General features: G+C 36.2%; 3 protein-coding genes across 9 annotated transcripts in view; 1 reads left to right on the top strand and 2 right to left on the bottom strand.

Annotated features, from left to right (window-relative positions):
• The first annotated feature begins 1,399 nt into the window (after positions 1 to 1,399).
• Positions 1,400 to 7,531, top strand: LOC111460896 (wound-induced basic protein-like). Of its 4 annotated transcripts, none has more exons than XM_023104253.1 (3): positions 1,402 to 1,601; positions 3,544 to 3,819; positions 3,893 to 7,314. In XM_023104253.1, the coding sequence occupies exons 1-2, from the start codon at positions 1,531 to 1,533 to the stop codon at positions 3,611 to 3,613; spliced, it is 141 nt and encodes a 46-aa protein (XP_022960021.1). In that variant the 5' UTR covers positions 1,402 to 1,530; the 3' UTR covers positions 3,614 to 3,819; positions 3,893 to 7,314. The 4 variants fall into 4 exon arrangements, with proteins under 4 accessions (XP_022960018.1, XP_022960021.1, XP_022960020.1 ...); XM_023104252.1 differs by lacking the exon at positions 1,402 to 1,601 and having other exon boundaries at positions 3,660 to 3,819; positions 3,893 to 4,125; positions 6,680 to 7,531; XM_023104250.1 differs by lacking the exon at positions 3,544 to 3,819 and having other exon boundaries at positions 1,400 to 1,598; positions 3,893 to 7,531.
• A 1,308-nt stretch (positions 7,532 to 8,839) lies between these two features.
• On the bottom strand, positions 8,840 to 11,855 carry LOC111460889 (galacturonosyltransferase 8). 2 transcript variants are annotated; one of them, XM_023104235.1, is made up of 3 exons: positions 11,616 to 11,855; positions 10,021 to 11,268; positions 8,840 to 9,376 (listed from the first exon to the last, which is right to left on the bottom strand). In XM_023104235.1, exons 1-3 carry the CDS (start codon positions 11,793 to 11,795, stop codon positions 9,101 to 9,103), a joined length of 1,704 nt encoding a protein of 567 aa, XP_022960003.1. In that variant the 5' UTR covers positions 11,796 to 11,855; the 3' UTR covers positions 8,840 to 9,100. The 2 variants fall into 2 exon arrangements, with proteins under 2 accessions (XP_022960003.1, XP_022960002.1); XM_023104234.1 differs by having other exon boundaries at positions 11,613 to 11,854.
• Positions 11,856 to 12,211: 356 nt separating this feature from the next.
• LOC111460894 (UV-B-induced protein At3g17800, chloroplastic-like) overlaps positions 12,212 to 15,154 on the bottom strand; it is a 3,937-nt gene continuing 994 nt past the window's right edge. Inside the window, exons 2-3 of one of the 3 annotated variants that reach the window (XM_023104248.1) lie at positions 12,836 to 13,659; positions 12,212 to 12,684 (exon numbers count right to left, since the gene is read on the bottom strand). In XM_023104248.1, the coding sequence (XP_022960016.1) occupies positions 12,855 to 13,659 (805 nt within the window). In that variant the 3' untranslated portion in view covers positions 12,212 to 12,684; positions 12,836 to 12,854. Of the gene's footprint in view, positions 12,685 to 12,712; positions 13,660 to 15,154 lie in introns of those variants that run through there. The other 2 variants (XM_023104247.1, XM_023104246.1) reach the window with 2 other exon arrangements.

Here is a 15,154-nt window from a genome sequence, read left to right as displayed (position 1 = left end):
TATTCGCCTTTAAAAATAACGGACGAATATTTATAATTAATAAATTCTTATAATTTTAAAATGTCTAATTAAAGTATTAAAAATTTAAATTGGATATTAAAAAAAAGATTTATTTTATAATAAAAATATAGTTTTTTAAATTATTAATTTTTAAAATTCGCTAAAATCTAAAATGAAAAATAATAAAAATAAATTATAAAATTCTTATGCAATTTTTTTAATATTTTTTAATTCAAATAATTTTAAGAATTTACAAATTTCAATGTAATTAAGATATGAGAAAAGAAAGAAAGAAATAAATAAAATAGAATTAATTGGAGAGTTGAATGTGAAGGAAGCATTAATTTGATTTTAGTATTTAGGTTGGCGTGTGAAGAAGACGAGGTCAGCAGATAATTAAATAAGAGATAATTTTTTTAAATATAAAAAAAAGGAAGGGCATTTTAGGAATAAGAGAAGTTTGCAAGGGTAGAAAGGGAAATTGGAAAAATTAATGATGGATGGAGTTGGGGTTGGTATGGTGAGGCTACGATGGGGCACCGACGAAATCGTGATTGGATAGGTGACCTGCCATTCATGCCATCACCAACCCAATTACCGTTTCTACCCCCGTAATTTTCACACCCATCTTTTTTTTTTCTAATTATTAAATATATTTTTCCCCTTAAATTTTAAATATAATTTTTATTTTTGAAAGAATAATAACGTTTTAATTAATTTAAATAGATAAATTATAATTAAATTAAAAATTGGCACAAAAAATAAAAAAATGAACCTTTAGTAGTCCCAGCGTGCTGGCTAGTACGCTCGACTTCAAGGGGATTGTGAGATCTCACATTGGTTGGAGAGGGGAACGAAACATTCTTTATAAGGGTGTGAAAACCTTTTCCTAATAGCGTGTTTTGAAACTGAAGTTGACAGTGATACCTAACGGGTCAAAGCGAACAATATCTGCTAGCGGTAGACTTGAGCTATTACAAATGGTCTCAAAGCCAGTTACTAGACGATGTTATGCACTGGTCGGTGTAGAACTACACCCCTCTACACAGTAGACATGTTTTAAAACCTTGAAATAAAGTACGAAAGAGAAAGCATAAAAAAGACAATATCTGCTAGCAGTGGGTTTTGACTGTTATAAAGGGTCGAAGTAAAATTCCATATATGCCTAGATATTTAGGTTTGTTTATATATTTAGATATAATAATTAATAGTTAATTATTAATTTTAATTAAGTATAAAATATAATTTAAAAAATGTTAATAAATTAAAATATTTTAACTTTTAATTTTATCTAAAAATGTCTAAACAAATTCATTTTTTATTAAAAAAAATGATTATAAAATATAAATATAAATTTTATTTCGAGTAGATATGTGCTGGGCGGTCCAATATGGTTCTATAAAAGCTGAAGCATTCGTGTTCGGCGCCTGTTCGCGGCATTTGCGATTGGGATTTTATTCAAAAGCTTAGACGCGCAGCAAATTAGGGTTTCGATCTGTGAAGGCTCAAAATTCATCACCGAGATCGATCATGATTTACGACGTTAACTCCTCTCTCTTCCGCTCCTTCCTCAGCCAGAAAGGAGGCTCTTCCGACAGGTGGTATTCTCCTCTATTTTAACACTCTATTGTTGTGTTCTTGTATCAATCGCACGAGTGCTAGAATTCTGCATCTTTCTTAGTAGGTTGGGATTTGAATGCACCTATCTAAGAGAATTTTAGAGTTTGTTAGAGTTTTCGAGACAAGTTTGTAAGAATACTAGAAACTATTCATTTGGAGCTTTATCTTTCATTTTTAGAAATTAGAAATTATGTTTGATACTCACTCTTAAATTATAATTTGAAAGATTTTTAAACTTCGTCGATGTAAATGTAATGGACATATTGTAATGATCATGGTTGATCGATGAAGACTGGATTCTTGTTCATTGCAAATTTTGGGGCATGTTGTCTGAATTATTATTTTTTTGGCTACTCCATTTAGAAATTTTTAAGAATTCCCCTTAGTCAACAACTTCACAATCAACTTTGTTGTGTATATAAATTCTACGTCGGGTAAAGAAAGTGCTTTGTCTTCTCGTTGTCTTCAACTCCTAAAATATTCGGTTTGTGATCATAAGCATAAGATCTAGTTTGAAGTGCTTCTTTAATCATCAAGAGAACTTGTCTAATGATTTTTTGTGTAGCCTACCTGCTTGTCATCTCTCTCTCTTCCATTCTTGAGCCTGAAACTTCTAATCTGTTTTCAGAAGGTTTGGGGATCTGAAAATGCATTAAAGTAACACTCTTTAGATGGATGGTTTCTTTTAAGAGGGATGGAGAAGACGTAGGAGGAGACGTGGGAGTTTGTGAGGTTTAATGCATCTTTGTAGGCATCTGTTAAATGGACAATTTTGTAATTATCAGCTTGGTGTCATTCTTTTGGATTGCAGTCCATTCCTGTAGCTAGTTGCCTAGTTGATGAGGACTCTTTTTGTTGACTTGTTTTTGTATGACCTTGTTATTTCTTTCATTTATCTCAAAGAAAGCTTGGTGTCTTACCCCCCAGAAAAAGAGAGAGTCAAAACTGTCAAACTTGGGATTTGATCTTTTCTCATGCCGAGTTTCCTTGTCTTGTTGTTTTTTATGCTACCTTTTGTTTCTTAATTTTGCGATAAATTTCACCATTTTCTTGTTAATCTTCTTTTTCTGTAATACTTAGTTTGGAATGATAGACTCGCTACATAATTAACTTGGAAACCTATTCGTTCTGTCTGACTGAGCTTCAAGTCAACCTCAATTTAATCTTCGGGCTTTTGTGGTTGCAATGCAACCATGTAATTAAATCTTGAATGTGAAGCACATACATTTGAGCTTGGATAGTGTATCAATGTCCAACATATATTTGGCACACTTCAACACCTATTGAACACATGTCAGAGGCTTTTTATGGACGTGCCAAACATTTATTAAACATGATGGACATGTATTAAGGTGAACAATTGTCAGACGTGTAGAAGGACACTTGTATTTAAGTCTTGTGGCATTTTTTTTAAATGGACTTTAAAAAATGTACATGAGATAAGAAGTATTTGACTTGTTTTCTAAGGCATATGAATGCATATGCATTATTGACTTTAAACTTAACGTAGAAAAATGTTGGGTTAGGTTTTGTTTATGAATGTTTTCTTGTAAATTACTACATGATCAGAAGTTGGTGATTAGTTTCTTCAACCTTTGTAACCATTGCACATTTACAATTATTATTGGAAAATCGACAAAAATGTGGACTTATTTACAACTTGCTGAATGATACAAAGCGTTGAACCATTTTTCTTTCAGTTCTTATTGAAATCCATCCATTGATCCTGAAATATTTTTTTTCCATTCTTTATATCCCTTGATGTGCCGTAATTTGTTGCATTACCTAGCTTAGAAACTGGTGTTTTTTCTACATGCTTCTTGTGCCACGTAAGCTTCTCTTGAGATTTGACCTGATGAGAGTGAGGTTAAGGGCTTATGATGTTCTTCAGCGTTTAATCTTTGTCTGAATTGAATGGTTTAGGAAAATGGAGCAGAAGCCGAAAGAACAGAGACCAAAAGCCAGTGAGAATAAGCCTGTTATGTCAGAATGAGAATGAGTTGTTTAAATCCTTACCGATTCTCTTCCGTTTTAGTAAAGTTCTTAAAAATTAAACACAAAAATGGAGTTTGGTTGAAGTTGTAGAATAGACAGATTCCATGGACTTGACCTCAAATAGTTCAAATTGCAACTGGAGCACAGGCTTGGCTTCTTAGTTAACAATTAAAGGGCAGGGTGGAACCTTTAACTTTAAGTAAGGTAGTTGATGTCTTATCTAAGATGAGTTGACTCTTTGAGGTATTATTGCTTAGATGTTTCAACTTTCGTGCAGGTGGGTGTCAAAGCAAGTGATGAAAAAGAAGTGAAGACCAAAGAGTTTAGAGGTCAACTGATCTGACTCCCAAAAGTTGTGTCGACAAAGCTCGCTCTCCATCGTCTATCTAGCAATGGAGGATGGAGGAAGGAAGTTGTTCTGGCGAGCGAGACTAAGAAAGAAAGGGGAGAGAGTTTGAGCCATACAATTTTGACACCAGAAAGGCAGAAACTTTTGCCCCAATTCGAAAGGTGGACAATCTCTTTTATCTTATCTCCATCTGCAATATTTATTACTTCCAAAACTGATATGTCATTCATTTATTACTTTCAGAAATTTATCTATGGATGCTATTTTGTGCCCTCTCTTTTCTTCTTGGGGTGTGCTGCCAAAGTTGGGTTAGGGATGTCATGTCAATCACCATATTTTCGAGTTTGTTCCTAAGTTCCTCAACCTGACCAACCCGACTAGAGTGGTTAACCCAATCCGACCCATTCCATCCCTCGTATCACGAAATTGGGTCTTGGGGTTTAACACTTTTGACTCAACAAATTTTAATGGTGAGGCAAGGCAAGATGACTCACAATTGGATTAAAGCAGAGATGCCCATGTGATGGGGAAAGATTTAAATATACTTGTTTTAAATAATGTTATAAAATATCCTAAGACAAAAAATAATACTCTACAATCAAAAAGTTCAACCAACATAATATCAAAAAAATTCAAAATTTAATATCACTACATGGGTCGTCAACAACTTATTTACTATAACAACAACAATAATAAAAGATAAGTGAATAATTGGGGTGGGGTGGGGCGTGGACATGGACATGGACATGGACATGGAGGAGGAATAAAGTTTTCGTCCCCATCCCAATCTAGTAAACTCTCCTCGCTCCCTCCCCTGTACATCAAAATATTTTTTTAATATATCATAAAAATTTAAACACTATACAAAATTATTAAACACATCTTTAAAACCAACTCAAATTTACTCCTTTATTGGAGTGTTCATGAAAGTTCAGAAACTAAAATGAAATTTCACCCTTCGTTTATATCGTTTAAGAATGGATTGTGAAGTGGAGGAATGAATGAGTGGGTTTTGGCATTTGCATGTGGAAAATTTGGGTACACAACCACTCTAAGCCTCTTCTTGTCATCCAACTCCTATAAACATATGGGCTTCTGATGTTTGTTCATTTCACCTACCAATCCTTTTCTCTCTTTTTAAAGTTTCCTCCTTCAACCTCTCATAATTGCTAATGTTTTATGCCTTTTTGGCCTACACAGCCACACCCAGAGGATCCCATGTTATGACTCACTGTAATGTCCCTTTCGATTCAAACAAATTATTCACTGTTCTCATTCTACCATTCACGTCCTATGACATGTTATCGTTTCTTCCATTATTTGTTATTTTAAAGAAGAGTCTAGTTCTACTTATCTCTATGTATATAAATCATTGATGACGTAGAAATCGTATATAGAAAAGTAGGCAGTTGGTTAGAAGAATAAAATGTCAATAGCTACAAGACTAACATTGTAGATTATGAGTGTGACTGTGGATTATGACCCCTTGGTGCCTTATCTGGCTTCTCTTGGGCTTCTGGTTCATCTAGTTCCTCTACATGTAGGTACAAGTACTTTTCATGCTCTATATGTCCATGTCCATGTTTAGGAGCATGTGATGATGAGGGATCAACCTCAAAAGCATAATATAGTGGAGTATGAAGATATCATGAATCAGCACGGGATCGGTTTCTTCAACTCACGTCGAACACTTTTGGTACAACTTGTTTCATGCCTAATTGTCTCATTACTCTGTTGGATATATGCTAATCAACAACATGAAAGCATATGGGAAAACTTACCGTACACTAGATATCGTGACCGCTTCTACATTAATTAGGTAATGTCGTGATGGCACCGATCTGAAGCTTCCAAATACAATCCTTAGAACCCTTAGAGATGAAACCAATTTAGATCAAGGACAGAAAGATAAGAAAACTTAATATTCTTACCTCAACATTGCCCAATTCAGCCAATCCATACTGCCCGTAGTTTCTCCCATTGTTCATCAACGAGCATAGACAGATTGGGGATAGGAGACTGGTGTGTGGACCAGTGGTGGGGATTTGGAAAACTTCTTTAGAAGTTAATGATTAGAGACGAATGGGGTGTAGGGTCTGTGTAGCGTGAGTGCATGTGTGACTTGAGTACTGTCCTTGGGCGAGATGCTGCTATTGAATCCCTCTTTTATGCTAGAGTTGTCATCATCTCATCATCTTCACAACCTTTATTTTAAACTTCTAACCATCCCAGCCCAACACCCGACTTCAAATAATACCCGACCATACAATCATCGATACGTTATATAGTCTCTCTTTCATGTAGATACGCTATCCCTTCTGTCTCTCCTTGGAGCATACAGATCCACCCAATCAAATGAACAAAAGAACAACAAACGGGTAGGAGAAGAGGAGAACAATATCTAGGCAAGCCCTGAACCAAACTCGAAAACGAGCTGGGAATAACAGGAAGAGTCTAGGAAAGATTCGACATGGAGTGGAAGTACTTGGTCGCTAGAGTTTCCTTTTCCTCGATCGATTATTTATGTTGTTATAGTTGAAAGATGTTATAGGGCTCAATCAAGTGTCAACAGTGGAATGTGGAAGACAAACAGACACTTTTAGAAAGTAGCTTTTTTTTTCCCTTTCCAAATGTTAGTTAGATCAGACCCCCTCCTCTCCTCTCCTCTCCTCTTTCCTTCATTTACACCTTTCTCCACTTTTCTCTCTTCCACAGACTCAGTTCAGCCTCCCATTCCAAGCTTCCAAAGATTCAGAAGAAGAAGAAAATGAGTAAAGAAGAAGAAGAATTAGAATTCTCCCCATTAGCTCAGTTTGTGTCTGAAATCTCCCAATTCTTCTCCTTACTTATCTCACACCCTCTCTATTTCTCTTATTTCCTGTTCTTCTCCCCTTATCTTCTCAGGCTCCTCTCCTTTGTTTCCCCTCTTTTAGGCACCACATTCCTCTTGATCCTCCAGCCCTTTTTCTCCCATACCCACCAAACCCATTTAGATGACCAAACATTCCCTCTCCCTCAGCACCTTGAGTGGTTCAACACCGTCTTCAACGCACCCACTGACATCCCCACAAACCCATTTCCACTTCAAGAACCAGAGATCAACAAACAAGAAGCAAAAGAAGAGGATCGTGAGGATGAAGAGAGTAGAGAAAATGGGATTGAAATGGGTAAGAAGAGCTTTTTGGTGGGGTGTAAAGAGTTTGAAGATGATGAGGATAGAATGGATTTGCTTTGGGAGAAGTATGAGGAGAAGGATGAAAAGAGCTGCAATTTAAAGAAGGATTTGAGGAGTTTGGTGAATATTCAGAAGGAAATGGAAGAAGAAGAAGAAGAAGAAGAAGAAGGAGAAACTGGGAAAATTTGCTGCTTACAAGCTTTGAAACTTTCGACTGGAAAAATGAGATTTGGAATGGGGAAGAAAAGTGGTTTGAAGAAGATTTCAAAAGCTTTTAAAGGGCTTAAATTGTTGCATCATCTCGCTACCACTCGTAAGAACAAGACATGAACATCGTTGTGTATTTTTGTTGTTTTTTTCTCTTTTTCTTTTTTTAATTCTATTTTTTCGCCTAAAAAATGAAATAATTTATTTTAATTTTACATTTTGGAACTAAATTTAGAATCTCTCAATTATGAATTGGAATTATTGATAAATATTTGGGAGAATTCCTAGAAATTAAAAATAAAATTCATAAAAATAAGTTAAAAATCCATGTATTTTTAAACTAATATAATAAAAATATAGATTAATATTAATATAATATCTTGCACTGAATTAATAATTAATATTATTTTATGTAATTTTTGTTTCACATATCTCTCATTTTACTAAAAGAACGATAGTTACATTTTAAAGTTGAAATAAATTTTTTAAATTTTTATTCAATATAGAAGCATTTTGGGTAAATTTAATAAAATTTAAAATCCTTTTATGAACATCAATATTAATTATTAAAGAAACCATTTGTAAAATTAAATATATTTTTAACTCAGAATTATTGTAGTTCACTTTACCACGTGTCATCAAGTTGTCGCACGTGGGCTTCTACGTCATACATGAGGTGGCATGGCAAAAAATAGATCAAGTATAATTTTTTTTAAAGCATGAACTTTTCAATATTAGGCGTGGATTTGGAAATTTTAAAATTATATCATGGATAAATAAATTTAATAATAATTATACAATTGATTAATCAATTAAAAAGTTTTAATAAAGTGGTCTAAGCAAATGATTAATAGCACCATCGATCTTAACAAGACAATCTTCCAATATCTTCTGCTCATATAGATAACGAATAACATATGGCTTGAGATGGTTGATGTAGATATGGATTATGGATACAACCCATCAAAATACAAACTTAACAATTTCATAAAAAAAAAAAAATCGACTTTATAGATTGAATCGAAATTCTAAAAGAAAAATTATTTTTAGACCACGTTCAACAATTGCAAGGATCAAAAAAATATCCAGACTAACTTAGTAGATAAATCAAGAATACAAAAACAAAAACAGCAATTGGGCCCGAGAATGCGATCGCATTATAAGGTCGCAATTGAACATATCAAAGTTCAAATTGACGTAACATGAAACCTATTAGTCCGAAAGCATCCGAAAGCATTGTGCTTCAGGACCCCATAGTAACAACAAAAAGTGTGCTAGACTATTAGCAGGAGTCGAAACTATCCTTCCCAAGACTTTATAAGAGAAATTGAAGCATGAAAGGAACGAGCACAGCCAACCAGTTTTTCATTTCGGGTTCAGGATTTGGATGGCAATGGCGCATTCTATAATTAACAATAATACACCGACATGATTCAAAATCCATTAAATCAAGCAATTTTTTAAGGGGGGAAAACTTGATGGATCTAACCACATATTCAAAGGTAGGCCCCCAAAATTAATCGTTGAAGCTGACTAGCTATAATGCCACCGACAGATCTCATATCATCCTAAAAAAAAATTATATAATTACTTTGAAACTCAAATATCCCTATTTAACAAATAGAAGGGAGTCAAAATGATGGTTTTTATAGGCGCTACAAATGGTTAATGCTTTCCTTTGGACAAGCAGAGCCAAGATCTCTCCTCCTATAACACTCTATGGATGAACAGGCAGGCAGGCATTATCAGACAATTTAAAGGCCAAGATTGCAGGCTTGGACAAACTCTAAATCATAATCTACATACTTGGTCCAATATGGCCGAAATTGGGTGATGGCAATGTCCAGCCATGGCTTCATGTTCCCATTGAAGTGCACAACTGCAGCATTTTCAATCTCGCTTTTGCTGATGCTGGGATTGTAGCCGAGGCCGAGGACGTGCCATGTCTTGTCCAGTGGCTTTGTTGTGGAGTAATATGTGATTAAACCAGGAGGCAATGTCCCTAGTTTCCATAAGGTCCGATTTTCGTTCTGCACGCAACAAAAACTAAAAGGTTAGAGATAAGGAGCGGATGGGAGAAAGAACATACTTTTGGCTCCAGTGATTGATTGGAATGGAGAGCTCTTGAAAGAACTATTAAAAGTATAGAATCAAACATCAAAAAGATTTGTCACTAATCACTTCAGTATTGTTGCTATAAGAAACACTCCCTAATGCCTAACTTGTCCAACAGACAATTTCTTGTGACATCCTATATGGGTTGGGGGAGGGAATGAAACATTTTCCAAGTTTACGCATTCTAAAATCTTGAGGAAAAGCCCAAAGAACAATATTTGCTCGTGGTAGGCTTGGGCTATTATAAATGGTATCAGAGTCGTAAACTGGGTAGTGTGCCAGCGAGGATGCTAGGCCCCAAAGAGGGTGGATTGCGAGATCCCCATTGGTTGGAGAGGGGAATGAAGCATTCCTTATAAGAATGTGAAAACTTCTCACTAGCAGACGTATTTTAAAACCTTGAGAAGAAGCCAGCAGGCTTGGTTTGTTACTCAGCTTCGATTGTAACTTGAAAGTAAGTCAGATATTTGAAATGGGACAGACCAAACATTTGCTGAAAAATTTATTACCTCGGAAATGAACATTCAGAAAACAAGTCGAGAGAATCAGTTCGTCTTACCATATTCTGCCAGTAGTGGTATTCTTCTGTGCATTTTTCCCTTCTCCAAGCATCCAAATCGAAAAAGTTCATTCCATAAGCCCATGCACAAGCCTTGGGGTCAAACTTCTCCTTGATTAATGGATGTGAAAAATTCATGTACTGTGCGTATCTATGGAACGAGCCAAAACAGGTCTCCACCGCGCCAATTACTTTTCCATCCATATCGATCTTCCACAACCCGGTCAAGTCCTTCTGGACTACTATGTCATCATCCAAAAACAGAATTCTGTGCAGTTTTGGGTACATCTCAGGTAAGTAAAACCGCAAATGGTTCAAGATTGATAGATATTTGGGATTTCTGAACTTCATATTTGTTGTATCCTTCGTTGCATTTTCAACACTATTCTCAAAGTAAAACCTCTGTAAATTTGCAGACTCTAACTGACGAAGCACTGGAACGTAGGAAGAATTCAAGAACTTATAATCCTCCACTGCCTTGACTTCAACGTGAGCTCCATTATAATCCTTCAGTTTGAACATAACTTGCATTGCCCCAAGATTCATCTTGTCAGTAACAACATGGAAAACATGCTTGCTTGGTTCTTGAGCATTCTTAACAGCTGAATTAACGACCACCGATGCAGCAACTACGTTGTCTGAGAATATTGCATAATGGTAAAGGTTTGGATCCTCTATCTCTGGTGGTACTGGTTTTCCTACATCTGAATATTTATCTGGATGTGCAATTCTCTCCTCCATCAACCTCATTGAAATGCAGTGCAAGCTTTTTGGAAGAGATTTTGCAGCGATTAAACTCGAAAAAGCTCCTTGTTTCTTGGCTTTTGTCAACAGCTCATTCACTGCAAAAATCGTGTCCTTCAACTTCTGGATCTTGAGTTGGTTGTCAAATGATTCTTTTGCTTCAGCAATCACTTGTCTCGTAACTTTAATACGCTCTTTTACCTCTTTCTCAAACTGACGAACCAAAGCCTCATCAACGGAAGCCGTTTCGGGCTCAAAGAGACTACGATAAGTTGGTTTATTATTGAGATCCGTATAGTTCTGAGAAAGATCCGCAAATACCCTAACAAGCTTCGCGTACTCCAGTTTAAGCCTTCGAGCATAAGAGGCATAGGCGTGAAGCAGAGCCCGATGGTCATCGGCCTGCTTCCGGATCTGATCCAGCCGCGGTTTGAGAGGGTCCGATTTCACAGCTAATGGAAGCCTCGTTCTCGAATGGATCCGATAAGGAACAGAATCGTAACCCTAATTTCATTAAACCACACAAAACACATTCACTTCAGAGCACAACTCAAAACACTCCCCAACGAAATTCCAGAGAAAATAAACCCCAAAACAAACGTTAGTGACCGAAAAAAGCAAACGTTTCATTACAAACTCGAGAAATGCACACTTCGCGAAACAAAAAATGAAAAAAACACATCAATTTCAAGAAAGAACATATAAGGAAACCGGATCCAAACACTCCAACACAAAACAATACATAATTAGAGGCAAAACACCAAAAGTGAAAAGTGCAATAAAACGAGATCATAAGGATTACCAGAAATTCAAATCAATTGAGAATGAGGAAGAACAGGAGAACTTACAACAGGAGGCGCGAGATCGGAAGAGTGGGTGGAGAAAGTGAAGAAGAAGGAGAAAGAGAGAAAGATGAAGAATGCAAGGGATAAGGCGGAGACGAGGACTCTGAAGGAGGAGATTCTTCTGAGAAAGGTCTGAAGAAGAGGATCTCCATTAGCGGCTCTTCCACCAATCCGCAGGTTCGCCATTGTAGAAGAAGAAGCAGAGAGAGACTTGGGAGCAGAGAGAGATTTGGGGGAGAGAGTGAGAGTGGGATACAACTAAGAGACGGTGTTTAATGAGAACAGGGAATTGAAAAGCGCGTGATTGGAGGAGTCCCTATCAAAAATTAAAACTTGTTGTCATAATTAATTACTATTTTTATATTATTTAAACCAACTTAATCTCAACTTAATTAACATTTAATGAAATTTTCGGTATTAATTAATCATATATTTCATTTAGTGATTATAAATTTCATGATAATTGGTGAGAATTTGCAAAAATTGGGTTTCTCCGACCGTTTCTTTCCATTAATATATTCATTTTATAAAAATAAAAAATATATTAAACAAGGCATTAATTCTTTTATCAAAATTTTAATATGGTTAGGTAGAGTCGAGGGTAAGGACGGGATAGAAAATACAATTCTCATTTTCAACTCTGTTTAGGGACGGGATAGGAAATACAATTCTCGTTTTCAACTCCGTTTAGCTAACTGGGAGAAACATATATTCTCCCTCATTTTTAACTCGTTTAGAGTAATGTGTATAAGATCAAACCTTAGTTTATGATATTCACACTTTCCCCATTTTCGGGCTGCTAAACTTTAATGGGTCTAAGCATAGACAATGAACCATGCAAGAGACCGTTAAGAGGAGCCTGGTCGAAACATCAGGTTGCCTAAAATGTACTGATGCTACACGGGGTTGGTGCTTGCATACGCGCAAAGCAGCTATGCGTCGAATCTGTTGGCTTATCAAGTTGGTTGCTTTTTCAGTATGAAGACAAAGTCAGTCTTGGACAGAAAGATTACAGGGCGTTGAGGCTTGACTGAAAATAGATTAGGAGCGGGAACGCCCGGATTGATTAGACAAGCTAGGAGATTATATTTAAGAAGAATTCATGAGCTCAAATTCATAAGAAATCATATATATAGAAGCATATACAAATGGTGAACTTTGCTAAAATGCGCCAGATGCAACTCATCCTATATACAGACAAAAAGTGTCATTATATGTACGAATACCTTGAAATTTGGCGGCTGATTAGTTCTCCTTAAGCTTATATATGGTGTCAACATACTCCTCTGCATCCCAAAGGAACGAACCAAAAGCAACTGCCTCCAAAACCAATCTCTTCAAGCTTGCAAATGAAGTCACGATCACCTCGTCGCTCTCGAAGAAACCAGCTTCGTCGTTTCCGAGCAATGCGCAGCTATGGTTTTCGATCAGATTCAAGGCTTCCTTGGATTTCAGCTTTGCACATCTCTGTAACGCTTCGGAGTCGAACCCTGTTAAGAAACGCTTTAGCTTCTCTGGCTCTGTCTCCTGATTGCTGTTCAACACTTGGGGCTGTGGCACGGATAGCATGTCGCTAAGACGACCCGAGAGGAGGTTTCGAAATCCATAAAGACACATCTCAGGGAACTGAAGGAGCGTTTTCTGAGTACCATTACGGTGTGTGTTTGGTATGGCTAGTTTTTGCTCCAGGTTATGCCTCAATAAAGCTGACTTCAAGAAGTAGCCATATAAGATCGAGGCCACGTAAACACGCCCCAGATGCGCTTGTCTAATGTTCGTCATAGCCCAATTGTCCGTGACACTCGAATCTGCTCTCAATCCGATCACTGTGGTTATGTGCTCTTTAATCATCTCCAGGACCTCTAACTCATAAATGGACTCCAGTTCCCAGTCCTTGCATGGCCAAATTTCTAGTCTTCCATTATAAACACATCTAGACAGCTTGGGTACCAAATTAACTCTGATCTCAGAAAATCTGTAGAAAATGAGCATGTACATGACATCTTGAACTGCTACTTGACACTCGTGTTCTTTCAATTGAGCAATCCTCCTGGAATTAAGATATGACAACGGTAAAAATGAATACTACATCACAAACTTAAATTAAATACCAAAAAATATGAATGTTAGATGACCATTCACGAACAATGTTTCTGTTCGAATGCACACCTAAATGCATTTGTGAGTACATCTAGCTAATCTAGTGATCACCAAAATTGTAACAGCCCAACGCTAGTAGATATTGTTCTCTTTAGGTTTTGTTTTCTCTTTTGGGCTTCCCTAGAATCGTCACTATGATGGACTAGGACCAAGACTATTGATTGGTTTACTTAGCCTAGACTTGTATTCTAACTCCCCGTTACCTCGAATTTAACATCTTTTTTCCTTAGAGCTTTCTTACCCCTATTTCCATCCAAATCCAAATACAATAGATGATGTTTGAAATTATACTTCTAAACATAAAATGACAAACTACCAACACCTGACTTGGAAGTCTGAAACCTTAACGATAAGTAGGAAAAACTGCAGACATTACCAAAGATGGAGTAATGAATCCAACTCATTAAAACGCTCAGATACTACTTACCTTCCATGGCAAAAGAAAATAGAACCTACCTAATACACGTAATAATAGTTCTAAGCAATGAAAAGTCTTGGGTGAAGCAGAAAAGGACTGAAGAAATTCAGGGCAAACAAATGAATAATTTATTCCACAAACATAATCCTCCCCATCCTATAAAGAACATCTCAAGCAGCCTGGAAAATTTCATTGAATGAGCAGCAGAATAAACATTAGTTGTTTAAATATGAGTTGGATTTGTGCCTCATAGAAAGGGACACCAAACTGTAATCCGTAGGCAGAAGGACAACCTGTTCATGCATGCCCAACATAACACATTCCATATATCTCTATCAAACTCAGCTTCTCTTCTAATAACATGTTTCTTAGCCAAAAAATATCTCATTCTCTTGTTGTTTTTCAACCCCTGCCCCATCTTTCTTTATGCATGAATATGTGGCAATCAGTTCACGTAATGATTTTCATCAATAGAAACCACAAAACAAGTTATCTCGATAGGTCTTTAGAACCAAACAGGGTGTACCAGAAAGGAACCACCAGTTTGAAAGATCTAATCACCGTATAATTCTAATTCCATCACGTCAACCTCCTTGTCTACAGTGAAAGGAATCTGACCAAACCATATGGAATATCCTTATCATAGATGAAAAAAGTGAAATAAAATTGTATACAAACTACCAGACGTGACGAATCAACAACTGCTCCTACATCTCAAAAGATCAGGTGAACAAAGGAAAATATCTCGACTCTTATTTCCACACTCTTCCAGAACTCGGTAATAAATCAAAATCCATACAGTTAAGTGGCTAGAATGTTAAGAAGAAAAAAAATGCTGGATGATGATGAAATTCATACAAACATATTAGTAGGCCAAATATTTGAGAAATTACTTTGAAGAATTTACCAATTCAAAAAAAAAAAAAAAAAAAAAAAAAAAAAAAAAAAAAAAAAAAAAAAAAAAAAA

The sequence above is a fragment of the Cucurbita moschata genome, unplaced genomic scaffold, assembly GCF_002738365.1.
Source record: "Cucurbita moschata cultivar Rifu unplaced genomic scaffold, Cmos_1.0 Cmo_Scf00024, whole genome shotgun sequence".
NCBI lineage: Eukaryota > Viridiplantae > Streptophyta > Magnoliopsida > Cucurbitales > Cucurbitaceae > Cucurbita > Cucurbita moschata.
Note: the sequence above shows the minus strand (reverse complement) of the source record. Positions and strands in the feature narration are given on the sequence as shown.

Excerpts from the sequence above, each read along its gene's own strand:
- LOC111460896 (XM_023104250.1), top strand. The coding sequence starts at position 6,732 with ATGAGTAAAGAAGAAGAAGAATTAGAATTCTCCCCATTAGCTCAGTTT.
- LOC111460889 (XM_023104234.1), bottom strand. The coding sequence starts at position 11,795 with ATGGCGAACCTGCGGATTGGTGGAAGAGCCGCTAATGGAGATCCTCTT. Across the intron at positions 11,269-11,612 it reads CCGATCTCGCGCCTCCTGTT|GGTTACGATTCTGTTCCTTA; the intron begins GTAAGTTCTCCT and ends TAATGAAATTAG. Across the intron at positions 9,377-10,020 it reads ACCACTACTGGCAGAATATG|AACGAAAATCGGACCTTATG; the intron begins GTAAGACGAACT and ends TGTTGCGTGCAG.